At 40.8% G+C, this 16,049-nt stretch overlaps 1 protein-coding gene across 2 annotated transcripts in view; it reads left to right on the forward strand.

The window, feature by feature from the left end:
* ttc12 (tetratricopeptide repeat domain 12) overlaps positions 1–16,049 on the forward strand; it is a 40,207-nt gene that overhangs the window by 20,536 nt on the left and 3,622 nt on the right. For both annotated transcript variants that reach the window (XM_071356558.1, XM_071356559.1), the window contains 7 exons: positions 505–568; positions 773–907; positions 1,182–1,274; positions 1,616–1,684; positions 8,211–8,312; positions 8,514–8,613; positions 8,859–9,087. In XM_071356558.1, the coding sequence (XP_071212659.1) occupies positions 505–568; positions 773–907; positions 1,182–1,274; positions 1,616–1,684; positions 8,211–8,312; positions 8,514–8,613; positions 8,859–9,087 (792 nt within the window). The remainder of the gene's footprint in view (positions 1–504; positions 569–772; positions 908–1,181; positions 1,275–1,615; positions 1,685–8,210; positions 8,313–8,513; positions 8,614–8,858; positions 9,088–16,049) is intronic.

A 16,049-nucleotide genomic window follows, 5' to 3' on the forward strand; every position in this document is an offset into this window, starting at 1 on the left:
CACACATGCGCGCAGAGTGAGAGAGTGTGGAGTGTGAAATTGGGGTGTAGCCTATGATAGACAGCCTCTCCAGGACAATTTGTTTGGCTTCAATTCTACTATTTAATTTAGCATCTTTTCTTTTTTTGGGGGGGGGGGCAAAAGCCGTCCATTACTTGTTAACGGTGAGGTGTGTGTGTTGACTTATTAAGTATGTGTGTGCTTGTGTGTGTTTCTAAAATATTTAGATAATGTCGTCACATACTGTGGTTTGGTACCGCACGTCATGACTCATGAATAATAATATAATATCGATTGTGTTTGTAACCTCCTGAGATTCATTGTCCGCGTCCCATACTGTATGTAGTGTGCAGCCAATTATTTTATTGTTCCTTGTCATGTGGGAGCCTATTGTATAGAGTATGCTACATCACATACAGCATAGGCAAGTGATTTGTAGCATATCTACTGTATATTCTTGAACATTTCATGTTCATCATGGTTTTCTCCCTGTTCATGTTACAGATTTTGCTTGCAGTTAAGGGACACGTTTACCACATTGATTGGGCTCCCTTTCGCAAGTCTGCTGGTAAGATATTTGTGTTGGAAGTTAGCTACATCTCATCAAATACTTCATTTGCTCCTGATACTGTAGTTGTTGTAGCCTGGTCCTAGATCTGTCATGCCAAACACGACTACAACCATATGAGTTGTCAATACAGCAAAAAGTCATCTGCGACCAGACATTGTCAAAATATTTTTGGGATAATCTGTTCATGTGCTCCGCTTGCAGAGGAACATCACCACATTCAACCGGCATAGTTTTCCATCGCTCATATCAACAATAGGCAATATGATTGGAGATGATGCCATCCATAACGAGGTTGCCAACTGCCAGGAGTGTTGGCAGGCCTTTCTAATCGCCATGGTGAATATTGTCCATATTGTATTTATGACTAGCTTATTTTAAAGTAGCATACAACTTTGTTATTTTCCTAAACTGAACGGAGATGTTTAATTTTCTATTTTATTATTTTTCAATTCTAATGATGGCACACTTGCTTTTAATCTTTCCAATAAAAAAAAAAAGGTTTTGAAATGTCATAGACTGAAACTAAGCCAGAATAGATAACAATGTACAATGGTCATTTCTCAAACCAAATCCAGTGTGTGTTGTGTTGCACTGTGGTTCTCTATTACAGAAGTGGTGTACTCACTGTGAATACAGAGAGATCCTTTATCCCCTCCTGGGACTGATGATCAACCTCTCTGGTAATTCCTCCACAGCCATCCAGGTACGATAGAGGCTGTTAGGCTGGGCGTATCCCAAATGGCACCATATTCCCTATATAGTGCACTACTTTTGACCAGGGCCCATGGCACACTAGGGTGCCATTTGGAGTTGGCCAGTGATTGACTAGTCCTTGGCCCACCTATCAGGGTAACACATCAATTTGATGGGAACAGGGAGGGAAGGAGGTGAATGGAAAAACAAAAACAAAGCGAGCACTGAGAGCTTTTGTTTCAGCCCCTTTGGTATAATAATAATAAGCACCCCTATGAAAAAGTGATATGTACAGTGAACATTTGATTAACCTTTCTCTCTCTCGCTTTCTCTCTCTCCTTTATCTTGCAGGAGCATGCTGTTCCCATCAGTGGCGTATGCTTGGACTTGCTGAGTGATCCCGACGGGGGCATCATCACAGTGAGTGGTTGCACCACAGGGCCCCGACGCAGCTCTGCTGATGAGACCAACACCACTGCATCTCTCACGGACACTTCTCTACGGCCCCTCTGGCCTATCATGCTCTAGCTATCCATATCGCAAGCATTTGTCATATGCAAACAAAGATGGAAGAGATGGGTATTTGGAGAGAAACAAGACGAAATCATACTTGTTTTATGTATAGCAACTCGTTTTAGATATAAACACAACTCCTGCTTTGTCAGCATGTATTCCGAGGCATTGAAAAGATAAGATTAGAACACGTGTAAGAAAACAGCAATCTCAAGGGGCTAAAAACTATTCAGAATGTATCTCGAACATACAGTGCATTCGGAAAGTATTCAGACCCCTTGACTTCTTCCACAGTTTGTTACATTACAGCCTTATTCTAAAATGGATTATAAACTGGGTGGGTCGAGCCATGAATGCTTATTGGCTGACAGCCATGGTATATCAGACCGTATACCACGGGTATGACAAAACACTTATTTTACTGCTCTAATTACGTTGGTAACCAGTTTATAATAGCAATATGGCACCTCGGGGGTTTGTGATATATGGCCAATATTTATTTTAAAATTATTTAACCTTTATTTACCTAGGCAAGTCAGTTAAGAACAAATTCAGCCTACCCCAGACAACACTGGGCTAATTGTGCGGATGTGATGCAGCCTGGATTCGAACCAGAGACTGCAGTGACACCTCTTGCACTGAGATGGAGAGCCTTAGGCCTCTGCGCCACTCGAGAGCCCAAATATACCACGGCTAAGGACTGTCCAGGCATTATTGCTTAATTTAAAATTTAAAAAAATCCTCATCAAAACACACAATACCCCAAAATAGCAAAGCAAAAACAGGTGTTTAGAAATGTTTGCAAATGTATAAAAAATGTAAAACAGAAATACGTATTTATATAGGTTTTCATACCCTTTGCTATGAGACACGAAATTGAGCTCAGGTGCATCCTGTTTCCATTGATCATCCTTGAGATGTTTCTACAACTTGATTGGAGTCCACCTGTGGTAAATTCAATTGATTGGACATGATTTGGAAAGGCACACACCTATCTATATAAAGTCCCACAGTTGACAGTGCATGTCAGAGCAAAAACCAAGCCATGAGTTCGAAGGAATTGTCCGTAGAGCTCCGAGACAGAATTGTGTCGTGGCACAGATGTGGGGAATGGTACCAAAACATTTCTGCAGCATTGAAAGTCCCGAAGAACACAGTGGCCTCCATCATTCTTAAATGTAAGAAGGTTGGAACCACCAAGACTCTTCCTTGAGAAGGCCGCCCGGCCAAACTGAGCAATCGGGGGAGAAGGGTCTTAGTCAAGGCCAAGAACCCGATGGTCACTCTGACAGAGCTCCAGAGTTCCTCTGTGAAGATGGGAGAACCTTCCAGAAGGACAACCGTCTCTGCAGCACTCCACCAATCAGGCCTTTATGGTAGAGTGGCCAGACGGAAGCCTCTCCTCGGTAAAATGCACATGACAGCCTGCTTGGAGTTTGTCAAAAGGCACCTAAAGGACTCTCAGACCATGAGAAAGAAGATTCTCTGGTCTGATGAAACCAAGATTGGACTCTTTGGCCTGAATGCTAATCGCCCGGTCTGGAGGAAACCTGGCACCATCCCTACGGTGAAGCATGGTTGTGGCAATCTTCAATATAGAAATGCTACCAATTTTATTTTATTGAAGCTTGTTACACATGATGGAGTCATGCATGATTCACCGAATTATATTTTGAAAGAGGAAGTAAAGTACTTTAAGAATATGTTTTCATTTCAGTCTCCTCCATGTCCACTAACTGAAAATAATTGTATGGATTTTTTTCCTAATAATAATGTAAAATTAACATCTGTACAGAAAGACTCATGTGAAGGCCAAATTACAGAGGAGGAACTTCTTGATGTAATTAAAGCCTTTAAGGCTGGGACAACTCCAGGGCTGGATGGCATACCAATGGAAGTATACAAACATTTTTTGATGTACTCAGAGGACCGTTATTAGCATGTTTTAACCACTCCTATATAAATGGTAGATTATCAGACACGCAACAAGAAGATCTGATATCATTATTACTGAAACAGGACCCAAGTGATATATATAAAGATCCAGTCCATTTAAATAATTGGAGACCTCTTACACTTCAGTGTTGTGATGCAAAAATCCTAGCAGAATGCTTGGCGCATAGAATTAAAAAAGTATTGTCAGATATTATTCATCCTAATCAGACAGGTTTTTTACATGGACGATACATTGGAGATAATATAAGACAAGTACTGGAAACAATAGAATACTATGAAATATCGGGGACACCAGGCCTGGTTTTCATAGCTGATTTTGAAAAGTCTTTTGATAAAGTACGACCGGAGTTTATATGTTAAATGCCAAGAATATTTGAATTTTGGGGAATCTCTTATAAAATGGGTTAAAGTTATGTATAGTAACCCCAGGTGTAAAATAGTAAATAATGGCTACATCTCAGAAAGTTTTTTAAACTATCTAGAGGATTAAAACACGGTTGTCCACTATCGGCATATCTATTTATTATTGCCATCGAAATGTTAGCTGTTAAAATTAGATCAAACAATAATATTAAGGGATTAGAAATCCGTGTCTTAAAAACTAAGGTGTCATTGTACGCTGATAATTCACAATTAGAATCTCTCCACGGCCTCATAGAGGATCTAGATACTTTTGCTATCCTCTCTGGATTAAAACCAAATTATGATAAATTACGTATTGGTTCACTAAAAAATGAAAATTGTACATTACTGTGTAGTTTACCAATTAAATGGTCTGACGGAGATGTTGACATACTCGGTATACAAATCCCAAAAGAAAGAAATGATCTCACTCCAATACATTTTTATAGAAAGTTAGCAAAAATAGATAAGATGTTGCTAACATGGAAAGGAAAATACCTGTCTATTTGTGGAAAAATCACCCTGATTAACTCTTTAGTCATATCACAGTTTACCTATTTGCTTATGGTTTTGCCTACACCTAGTGACCTGCTTTTTAAATTATATGAACACTGGTTCTCTAGTAAATTAGTAGGAACGTCTCATCCTATGTTCAAGAATGGCCTTTTGCCCTTTATTCAGATTACACCTGCTCACTTTCGGTTGTTTGAAAAGGAAATAATCTCCAAAATATCGTTATTTTTTAAACAAGCCTTAGAAAGTTGGTTGCAATTTCAGTTTAATCCACCTGAAAAGACAGAACAAATAATACAACAAATATTGTGGTTAAACTCGAATATACTAATTGATTTAAAAAAACATATTTTTCAAATATTTTTATTTTTTTAAGTATAATTTTAGTGAATAATATCATAAATAGGACTGGTGGAGTTATGTAACACATGCAGCTAACACAGACATATGGAAATGTCTGCTCTACCCAAAATTACAACCAACTAATTGCAGCATTAGCACAAAAATGGAAGAGGCAAGTAGAAGGGGGGAAAAGTAAGGAACTTGTATGTCGGCCCTGCATTAAAGAACATAAATGGTTAAAGAAAGTGTGATAAATAAAAACATACCAATTTCATTTAAGGACCAAAAATACTGACAGCTGTGCCATATAAATTGCAAAATAGTTGGGAAGAGATTTTCGATGTACCCATTCCATGGCTCATGGTTTATGAATTGATACGCAAAACAACGCCGGATTCAAAACTTGAAATGTTTCAATTTAAATTACTATACAAAATTCTTGCAACCAATAGAATGTTATACATATGGGGGATACAATCTTCCCAGCTCTGCAGATTTTCCTGTGAGGAGGCAGAGTCATTAGATCATTTATTTTGGTATTGTCTATATGTAGCTCGTTTTTGGTCACAGGTCCAGGAATGGCTGAAGAATTGCAACATTTGCCTAGAACTAACGCTGCAGATAGCAATATTGGGTGATTTGAAAAGCCATAGTCAATCAATCAATAATATAATTATTTTAGCAAAAATGTTTATTTTTAATTTACAATCTGTAGAAGCTATGAGAATAGAAAGGTTCAGTACTTTTGTGAAGCATCACAGCACAGTTGAAAAATATATGGCAAATAGAAATCCAATATGGATGATGTTGAGAGATAGATGGGAGGGGTTGAATGGAGCTTAAGGGTGGGACTAATAACAAGATAACCAATGTAAAACATACGGGGTCTGTAAAATGTATATACAGTAGGTTCAGAAATGTTGTGAAATAGCACAGTTACAAATAGAAATCCAACTGGATGGACATCAGAAATAGAGGAAGGAATAAAAACAAACAAAATATAACTATTGTAAAATAGATTGTGTCTGTAAAATGTGTATAAGATGTATAAACTGAAGGTAGAAGCCTAAGTGTTGCTGTTTATTAGTTTACTCCAATTGGGGGAAGGGTGGTAGAGTGTGCGGGGAATAATACTGTTGATTTACTTAAAACAAAAAAATAATTAACTCATTAGGAACTTAGGACGCCACGGAAGAAGTTGTTTAACGAGTTGCCATCTCCCAAATTAAACTCTAGATGATCTAAGTTACTTATTAATCATTATCTCATATCAGTCTCATTCTGAACAGTCGTAACCTTCTTGGATCTGCAAGAACCCCAACCTTGAGCATTATTTACTAGCTAACTAAATAATAACACAGAATACACATACACACTTACATGTGACAAAGGTCCCTAGTGGACTGACAAGATATGGCGGCTTATTACACAGAGATGGAGAATAGGGTGGGGAAAATAGAGATAGAGAAAAAGGGGACATTTATCGTGGATACATTCTAGGATTAATCATATACCTTGCACAAGAACCGCCGCCCTTTTGGGAAAAAAAATTATAATGAATGTATTTACGTGTTGAATGCCGTTCGTCCATCGTTTATCTCGGTCAGAACCAATCCCTCTCGGAAAGTTGTTTCAGTGAGCCTTTCCTGTGGGCCACTTGTACATGCTCTGATTGTTCACCAGAGGTCACAATGTCCTTCTTCTTAGTTGCCTGGTCTCCAATGGGCTGTTTCCTAAGAACAGCTACTTAGCCTTACCAGTGATTGTCTGAGAGGGGAGTTTTCTTCTCCTCTTCCTCGGGTAGATAGTCAAACTTCCAAAACCACTTTACATGCACAGCTGCAGACCGACGGTGATCTGGTCTGGTAAGTTCATTTTCTTCACCTCGTGTTGAGAGTTTCAGAGTTTCTAACCATTTCAATGTGTGGACCACGGTCTCACGTCTTTCTGGTCTGATATGTTAATTCTTAGCCAGTCCTTTTAAGCACTCTGGTCAAAAAGGGCGGTTCCATCACACTGACACGCTTTTCTGACATCACTCGGGGCGTGGCTACTTAATGTGCAAAGGACATGAAAAAAATGTGTCTCATTAGATAACCAAAATCACTTTACTATTACTATTTTCACATCAGATTGGATGAAAACTTGATGGCTAAAGAGGTTTCCTTCCTAAGTTACAGTATTTGGTTCACACAGTTTTTAATAACATCACAAAATGACAAATAATATGACATTAATTTTCTACATCTACCCACTGACCATTTCCCACATTCGGGTGTTATAAATTTTGTTCCAAAGTTCGCTTTTTGGACGTTAGAGTTTTGGGATGGCAAATGTCTTCTGGAGACAAAGGTATTCCTTTGGTTGATACAAAGGAGCCAAGAGAGTCCTTTGCTGCATACAATTTACGACCGGGCATGAGGTGTCACAAAACCCCCACATCAATCCCTCCTCCCCTCTGCAGGTGAGAGGGGTCTGGTAGAAGTTGATCCATTGAAAACCTGATCTTTAGATCCTCACAGGAGAGTCATGACAACACACAGCCAAGACAATGCAGGAGTGGCTTCAGGACATGTCTCTGAATGTCCTTGAGTGGCCCAGCCAGAGCCAGACTTGAATCTGATCGAACATCTCTGGAGAGACCTGAAAATAGCTCTCCAGCAACGCTCCCCATCCAACTTGACAGAGCTTGAGAGGATCTGCAGAGAAGAATGGGAGGAACTCCCCAAATACAGTTGTGCCAAGCTTGTAGCATCATACCCAAGAAGACTCAAGGAAGTAATGGCTGCCAAAGGTGCTTCAACAAAGTACTGAGTAAAGAGTCTGAATACTTACGTAAGTGTGATTGTTTTTTGCAAAAATGTCTAAAACCTGTTTTTGCTTTGTCATTATTGGGTATTGTGTGTGTATATTGATGAGAGAAAAAAACGATTTAATCCATTTTAGAATAAGGCTGTAACGTAGCAAAATGTGGAAAAAGTCAAGGGGTCTTAATACTTTCCAAATGCACTGTACATTCCCAAGACGATCTCTCTCTCGTTCGCTCTCTCTCTGTGTGTGTGTGCGTGTGACATTCAGTGTGACATTAAGGAGCTCTCTCTCTGGGTCAGTAAATGTGACAGAATATCAGCAGCAGGTGTTCATGACTGCTCTGTTTCTTTCCCCACCCACTTTGTTTCTTTTCCCACTGACTGCATATTGTTCTTTCTCTTGGCCTCAGAGAGCCACAGGTTTGCTGAGTAAAGTGCTCCCACAGTCCACCGCTGCTACTGAAGAGGCCGTGCAGAGAGGAGTCGTGGGGACAATGCGGAGGCTACTGAAAGTAATGCCAAGCATCATTTATTGCCTTTTTTATGATATTTCTTTTAGGTGATCACTGCCTGCCCGATTCAAGAGGCCTTTTCCCCTTCTTTCCCTTCCACAGCTTCTTGATACAATTATAAATATGTGTTATATGGACTGATATAAAGTATTCTATATACTGTATATGGTGTGAAAGAAATCATTTTATCTTGCCATGCAGGGATCAGGGAAGACCACCACTAAATATTTGATCAAGACCCTCACAGTGTGCACGGCTATCAGTCAAACGGCTCAGGAGGAGTGGGTGAAATGTGATAAAAGTAAGATGCATGTATGATGCATTGGTGTTGGTTTTTGAACTAGTGTGTTATGTGAAAGATGCTAAATAACAAAAACAGATATTGTATTATAAGATGTGTGCTCACACATGCGTGTGTGCGTTGGTTTGTGTGTATGAGCGCGTCCGTTTTTATTTTGTTTGTATGTGCCTGTGTGTGTGTGCGTGCTTTAGTCTGTGAGTGTACGTGATTACATTGGGCAACTTTTATTTTGTCCTACTCATCAGGACTTCACACCCTGAGGAGGCTCCTGGGCCCCAGCAGTGAGGAGGCAGTGGCAGGGAACGCTGCCCTGTGCCTGGGCCACTGCCTGGGGGTGCGGGGGGCAGCCAGCAGCCTCCTGGGCACCGACACTGTCCTGCTCCTGCTCCGCCGTGCTGCGGGCGACGCCAAGAGAAGTGCTGTGCAGCAAAATTCTGCCATCACTCTGGGGAAGCTGTGTAAAGCAGAGCCCAGGTAATTGCTGTGTTAATTAATCACAGGTGCACGTATGCTTACACACACACGCACCCATACACACACATGCAGGCACATGCACCCACACACACTCCTCAACATCTCAGCTCTTACACTGGCATAACGTAGTTATTTATATTTGAGAACCTTATCTTCCATACATTCCTAAAAAAATAAATATTTTTTACTCCATACATTTTGGAGACACCCAAAAGTACTCGTTACATTTTGAATGCTTAGCAGGACAGGAACATGGTCCAATTCACGCACTTATGAAGAGAACATCACTGGTCATCCCTACTGCCTCTGACCTGGCGGACTTACTAAACACAAATGCTTTGTTTGTAAATTATGTCTGCATGTTGTGCTGTGCCCCTGGCTATCAGTACATTTTTAAAATGTGCCATCTGGTTTGCTTAATATAAGCCATTTGAAATGATTTATACTTTTACTTTTGATACTTAAATATATTTAAAACCAAATACTTTTAGAGTTTTACTCAAGTAGTATTTTACTGGGTGAGTTTGACTTTTACTTGAGTCATTTTATATTAAGGTATCTTTTCTTTTACTTAAGTATGGCAATTGAGTACTTTTTCCACCACTGAGATTATAGACTACCGATCGCTGTCCATCAAATCAACGTTTATAGCTCCAATAGTGCAGTAATACCTAGCAATACAAAATAATACACACATAATTCCAAAATTAAGAAATATCAGAACGAGCAATGTCAGTATCCGGAATATACAGTACCAGTCAAAAGGTTGGACACACCTACTCATTCAAGGGTTTTTCTTTATTTTCAACTATTTTCAACATTGTAGAATAATTGTGAAGACATCACAACTATGAAATAACACATATGGAATCATGTAGTAACCAAAAAAGTGTTAAACAAATCAAAATATATTTTATATTTGAAATTCTTCAAAGTAGCCACCCTTTGCCTTCATGACAGCTTTGCACACTCCTGGCATTCTCTCAAACAGCTTCACCTGGAATGATTTTCCAAAAGTCTTGAAGGAGTTCCTACATATGCTGAGCACTTGTTGGCTGCTTTTACTTCACTCTGCGGTCCAACTCATCCCAAACCATCTCAATTGGGCTGAGGTCGGGTGATTGTGGAAGCCAGGTCATCTGATGCAGCACTCCATCACTCTCCGTCTTGGTCAAATAGCCCTTACACAGCCTGGAGGTGTGTTGGGTCATTGTCCTGTTGAAAAACAAATGATAGTCCCACTAAGCGCAAACCAGATGGGATTGAGTATCGCTGCAGAATGCTGTGGTAGCCATGCTGGTGTGTGCCTTGAATTCTAAATAAATCACTGACAATGTCACCAGCAATGCACCCCCACACCATCACACCTCTTTCTCCATGCTTCACGGTGGGAAATACACATGCATAGATCATCCGTTCACCTACTCTACATCTCACAAAGACACAGCTGTTGGAACCAAAAATCTCTAATTTGGACTCATCAGACCAAAGGACAGATTTCCACCTGTCTATTGTCCATTGCTCGTGTTTCTTGGCCCAAGCAAGTCTCTTCTTATTGGTGTCCTTTAGTAGTGGTTTCTTTGCAGCAATTCGACAATGAAGGCCTGATTCACGCAGTCTCCTCTGCAATTTCTGAGCCTGGTAACTCTAATGAACTTATCCTCTGCAGCAGAGGTAACTCTGGGTCTTCCTTTCCTGTGGCGGTCCTCATGAGAGCCAGTTTCATCATAGCGCTTGATGGTTCTTTACATTTTCTGCATTGACTGACCTTCATGTCTTAAAGCAATGATGGACTGTCGCTTCTCTTTGCTTATTTGAGCTGTTCTTGCCATAATATGGACTTGGTATTTTACCAAATAGGGCTATCTTCTGTATACCACCCCTACCTTGTCACAACACAACTGATTGGCTAAAACGCATTAAGAAGGAAAGAAATTCCACAAATGTAATTTTAACAAGGCACACCTATCAATTGTAATGCATTCCAGGTGACTACCTCATGAAGCTGGTTGAGAGAATGCCAAAGTGTGCAAAGCTGTCATCAAGGCAAAGGGTGACTACTTTGAAGAATCAAAAATATTTTTGTTGAACACTTTTTTGGTTACTACATAATTCCATATGTGTTATTTCATAGTTTTGATGTCTTCACTATTATTTCCACAATGTAGAAAATAGTAAAAAATAAAGAAAAACCCTTGAATGAGGAGGTGTGCTTCCAAACTTTTGACTGGTACTGTATGTATAATGTTTTTTTATAGACGGTACGGACAGTATATTCATAGAGAACGTGTTTACAGCAGTTCTTATATAGGTGTTCCCAATGTTTTGGACACTTAGACTCAGTATACATATGATGTTTGTAAAACAGTATATAAATATTAAAGTGATCAGTGTTCAATGACTCTATGTACATAGGGCAGCAGTCTCTAAGGATCAGGGCAGGGTACTGGGTGGAGGCTGGTTAGGGGTTTAACAGTCTGATGGCCTGGAGATAGAAGCTGTTGTCTTTGGTTCCCAGATTTGATGCACCTGTACTGTCTCTGCCTTCTAGATGGTAGCGGGGTGGACAGGCCATAGCTCGGGTGACTGAGGTCTTTGATGGGCTTCTTGGCCTACCTTTTCGCCCGGTGCTGTAGATGTCCTGGAGGGTAGGCTGTGTGCCCCCAGTGATGTGTTAGGCTGACCGCAGCACCCTCTAGAGAGCACTGCAGATGCGGGCGGTGCAGCTGCCCTACCAGGTGGGGATACAGCCCAGAGTGTTCTTGATGGTGCATCTGTAGAAGTCTTAGGGGCCAAGCTGTATTTCTTCAGCCTCCTGAGGTTGAAGAGGTGCTATTGTGCCTTCTTCACCATGCTGTCGGTGTGGAGGGACCATTTCAGGTCCTCAGTGATGTGCACGCCACGGAACTTGAATCTTTTGACCCTCTCGACTGGGGGAAAGCTCTCTCTGCTTTGTCCTTATTTGTTGACGTTGAGGGAGAGGTTATTTCCCTGGCACCACTCCGCCAGGGCTCTCACCTTCTTGCTGTAGGCTGTCTAGTCGTTGTTGGTAATCAGTCCTATCACTGTTGTGTCGTCAGCAAACTTGATGATTGAGTTGGCGATGTGAGTGGCCAATCAGTCATGGGTCAGGAAGTCTAGGACCCAGCTGCACAGGGCGAGGTTCAGACCCAGGGCCCTGAGCTTAGTGATGCGCTTTGGAGGGCACTATGGTTTTGAATACTCAGCTGTAGTCAATGAACAGCATTCTTACATAGGTATTTATTTTGTCCAGGTGGGATAGGGCAGTGTTCAGTGCAATGGCGATTGCGTCATCCATGGGTCTGTTGGGGCGGTATGCAAATTGTAGTGGGTCTAGGGTGTCGGGTAAAGTGGAGGTGATATGATCCTTAACTAGCTTCTCAAAACACTTCATGATGACAGAATTGAGTGCTACGATAGTCATTTCGTTCAGTTACTTTTGCTTTCTTGGGTACAGGAACAATGGTGGACATCTTGAAGCAAGTGGGGACAACAGACTGGGATATGAAGAGATTGAATATGTCCGTAAACACTCCAGCCAGCTGGTCTGCACATGGTCCGGGGACGCGGTTTGGGATGCCGCCTGGGCCGGCAGCCTTGCGAGGGTTAACGCCTAAACGACTTACTCACGTCGGCCATGGAGAATGAGAGCACACAGTCCTCGCGAGAAGCAGTTTGATGTTGTTTTCCTCAAAGCAGGCAAAGAAGGTGTTTAGCTTGTCTGGCTGGTTTTCCCTTTATAATCCATGATTGTCTGGAGTCCCTGCCACATATGTCTCGTATCTGAGACTTTGAATCTGCGACTCCACTTCGTACCTTGAATGTCGTTTTGCCTCTTTGCCTTACGGAGGTCAGAGCTGGTCTGTTTGTACACGTCCATGTTCCCAGTCGCCTTGCTATGGTTAAATGCGGTGGTTTGCGCTTTCAGTTTTGCTCAAATGTTGCCATCTATCCACGTTTTTTTGGTTTGGATAAGTTCTAATCGAACAAAGTCACTGAGTCCGTGTATACGTCGATACTATTTCTGGAACATTTACCCAGTCCGCGTAAATCAAAACAATCTAGAAGAATATATTCCCGATTGGTCAGACCAACGTTGAACAATCCTTACCACAGGTGCTTCCTGCTTAAGTTTTAGCCTATGGTTGGAGAAGAGCAGAATGGAGGTGTAATATGATTTGCCAAAGGGACGGCAGAGGAGGGCCTTGTAGTCGTCCCGGAAGGAGGAGTAGCAATGATCCAGAGTCCTCGATGCGCGTGTAGCACAATAGATGTGTTGATAGAATTTCTGTAGCATTTTCCTCAGATTTCCTTTATTTATCCATGGTGCTGAAATTGTGAAATGTCTATGCGGCTGCCTAACGAATTGACGATAGGCTTTCTGTGGTGCCATGGCACGTAGCCATAGCTTTACTTTAGCTAATGTATAAATGTTTATTGGGAGGCCAATTTGGTCGTCATTTTGTCATGTTAAGTCTAACATTTCACAAAGTTATACACACGAAGCTATGCTGCCATTTAGACAGCTGGCTGGCAGGAATAATGTAATTACTTGTAATTTAAAGTTGGAAATTCAAACATTGACGATTGTAAAATACATTTTCGATGCAACAGCATACCAATGAGCTACAGTACCAAAATACTTTTTTGAATATACAACTGTCCTGTATAGCCTATCTGACCCTGCATGACATGAGCCATCCCCACACTCTCTCCCAGCTTTGATAGAACGTTGTTGTGCGTAGAACCAGTCTATTAATCCCAAATTATAGTCAGTCCACCCTCAAAAAAACTTGCTTACCAGGGATTGTTTTATTATGCAGTATAGCCTACTATCTACAGCTAGGCTACATATTGTATGTAGCTCCTAATTAACTGCTTTTAATAAACCTTCAGAAAAATCACACATCAAATAGCCTAACAATGAGGGAAAAAGTAGTCGACTTTAGGATATATTCAGCCGCTATTTATTGTTGAACTCAACAGGTTTCAAGGTAAATTAAATGAAATCGAACTTCAGAGACTTCTCTGGTCTCCTGAAGTCCTCCTTCCTGCTTCTGCGCTTGTCTCTTTCTTTATTCTATCTTGAGGCCTATAGTAGCTACAGTATGCGACAGCATCGCCTTGCGTTTTTCTGTGGGCAAATGTTTTCATCACGGCCTGTAGGTCCAGGTTGCCGGCCCGACTGTTTTCTATACCGAGTATTGCCAACCAAGACCGTCATTACTGAGACATTGTGCATTATATGTCACTTTTGCGCTGCACACATTTTAAACTTAGTCTTGAATGATGCATGCTAAGATACACAATTCAAATGCAAGGTCACCAGCTTGAACAAAATCGCAATCTGCTTTTTTTTGTTCAAGCCCTCAGGAAGTGTTGTCAGCTAAAGATGATCATCTGTTTGCATCGGCCAATTTATTGGCTGTTCAGTATCCAGACGACTTGTCCCCAGAGCTTCCTACACAGTTACAGTAATCTCTTTCTGTAGCATGTTGAGGCCGGCAATTATGAGAGGCTCAATCAAAGGTGTTGCAGAACTGCTGTATTCGAAGCAGCGCTCTCTTCTGCCCAGTTTCCCTGATGTTGCTAAGGCAATCAAGCTGTTTTTAAATCATCCCTGTAACTGTCGCTTCTGCGGAGAAGCCTTCATTAGAAATGTACATAAAACACCATGCCATTACACACAAATATATAACCTTCATTTCGACATATAGGCTACTGGCCTAACTGTTACTCTCTAAGATACAATGCAAGGTGTTGACATACGTATGGGATTAAGAACAACGTTGTAGCGAATTCAAAGGGCTCCATGAAAGGGACTGATTAATGTAACTCCATTTCTCTTCGCAGCCAGTAACGGTAACAAGAGAGGGAACTTCATTCGGTGTCCTGACAACGCACCACGGCCGTTAGAATGGTGTTGCTTTGGGGATACCGCGTGCGTGTGTGTGTTTGTGTGTGCAGTACAGTGACGCCTGTTAAATATGTATTTACTCATAACGTGATGCAGCCATCACCATGCTTGAAGAGTAGTACCCCCCCACACACACATCTGCATACACACACAGCCCACCCATCTCTACCTATGTATTTAACCATCCAAGTCTGTGTGGTTCCTCCTGAAAAGACCCTATCTCTGGCACAACCTCTTCCAGGTCCTAATACTTATAATAATATGGGTAGTATGTGCTAAAAGAGCAAGGATTTTCTTGTTACTAAAGCCAATTCTAAAGTATAGTTTCACCAGGTCATCTAATGAAGGTATTTTAACGGTGGCGCGCACACAGCAACAGGGAGCCATTCTCAAAATAAAATGTTGGGTTTATTCTCAAAATATTGTCACTTTATTCTCGAGATATTGCCACTTTATTTTCGAAATATTGTCACTTTTTTCTCGAGATATTGCCACTTTATTTTCGAAATATTGTCACTTTATTCTCGAGATATTACCACTTTATTTTCGAAATATTGTCACTTTATTCTCGAGATATTGCCACTTTATTTTCGAAATATTGTCACTTTATTCACGCTATTTTATTTAGACTTTATTCTCAGCATATTTCAGGTTTTTAAAGTACTCTCCGTGCCCCCCCCAAAAATCCAAGTACTCTTTTTTTTTAATTCACTTTGCCCTAATACTCTTACGTACAGGTAGTGTGTCAACCTCTGGCTCATTCTTTATGCTATTCTGTTCTCGTTTGCCTGCAAATACTGTGAGTGGAAATAAGCGAGTAAGTATCCCTTAAAAGTTATTTGTAATAAATATAATTTATTTAGGATAACATTTTAAACAGAACTCTATCTTGTTTAAAACACAATTGAACAACATAACTTAATACTGAATGTACACACAATTCCTCATAATGTCAAACTGGAATTATGTTTTTAGACATTTTAACAAAATGCATTAAAAATGAAAAGCTGAAATGTGAATTGAG

Source organism: Salvelinus alpinus, chromosome 21, assembly GCF_045679555.1.
Source record: "Salvelinus alpinus chromosome 21, SLU_Salpinus.1, whole genome shotgun sequence".
Taxonomy (NCBI): Eukaryota; Metazoa; Chordata; class Actinopteri; order Salmoniformes; family Salmonidae; genus Salvelinus; species Salvelinus alpinus.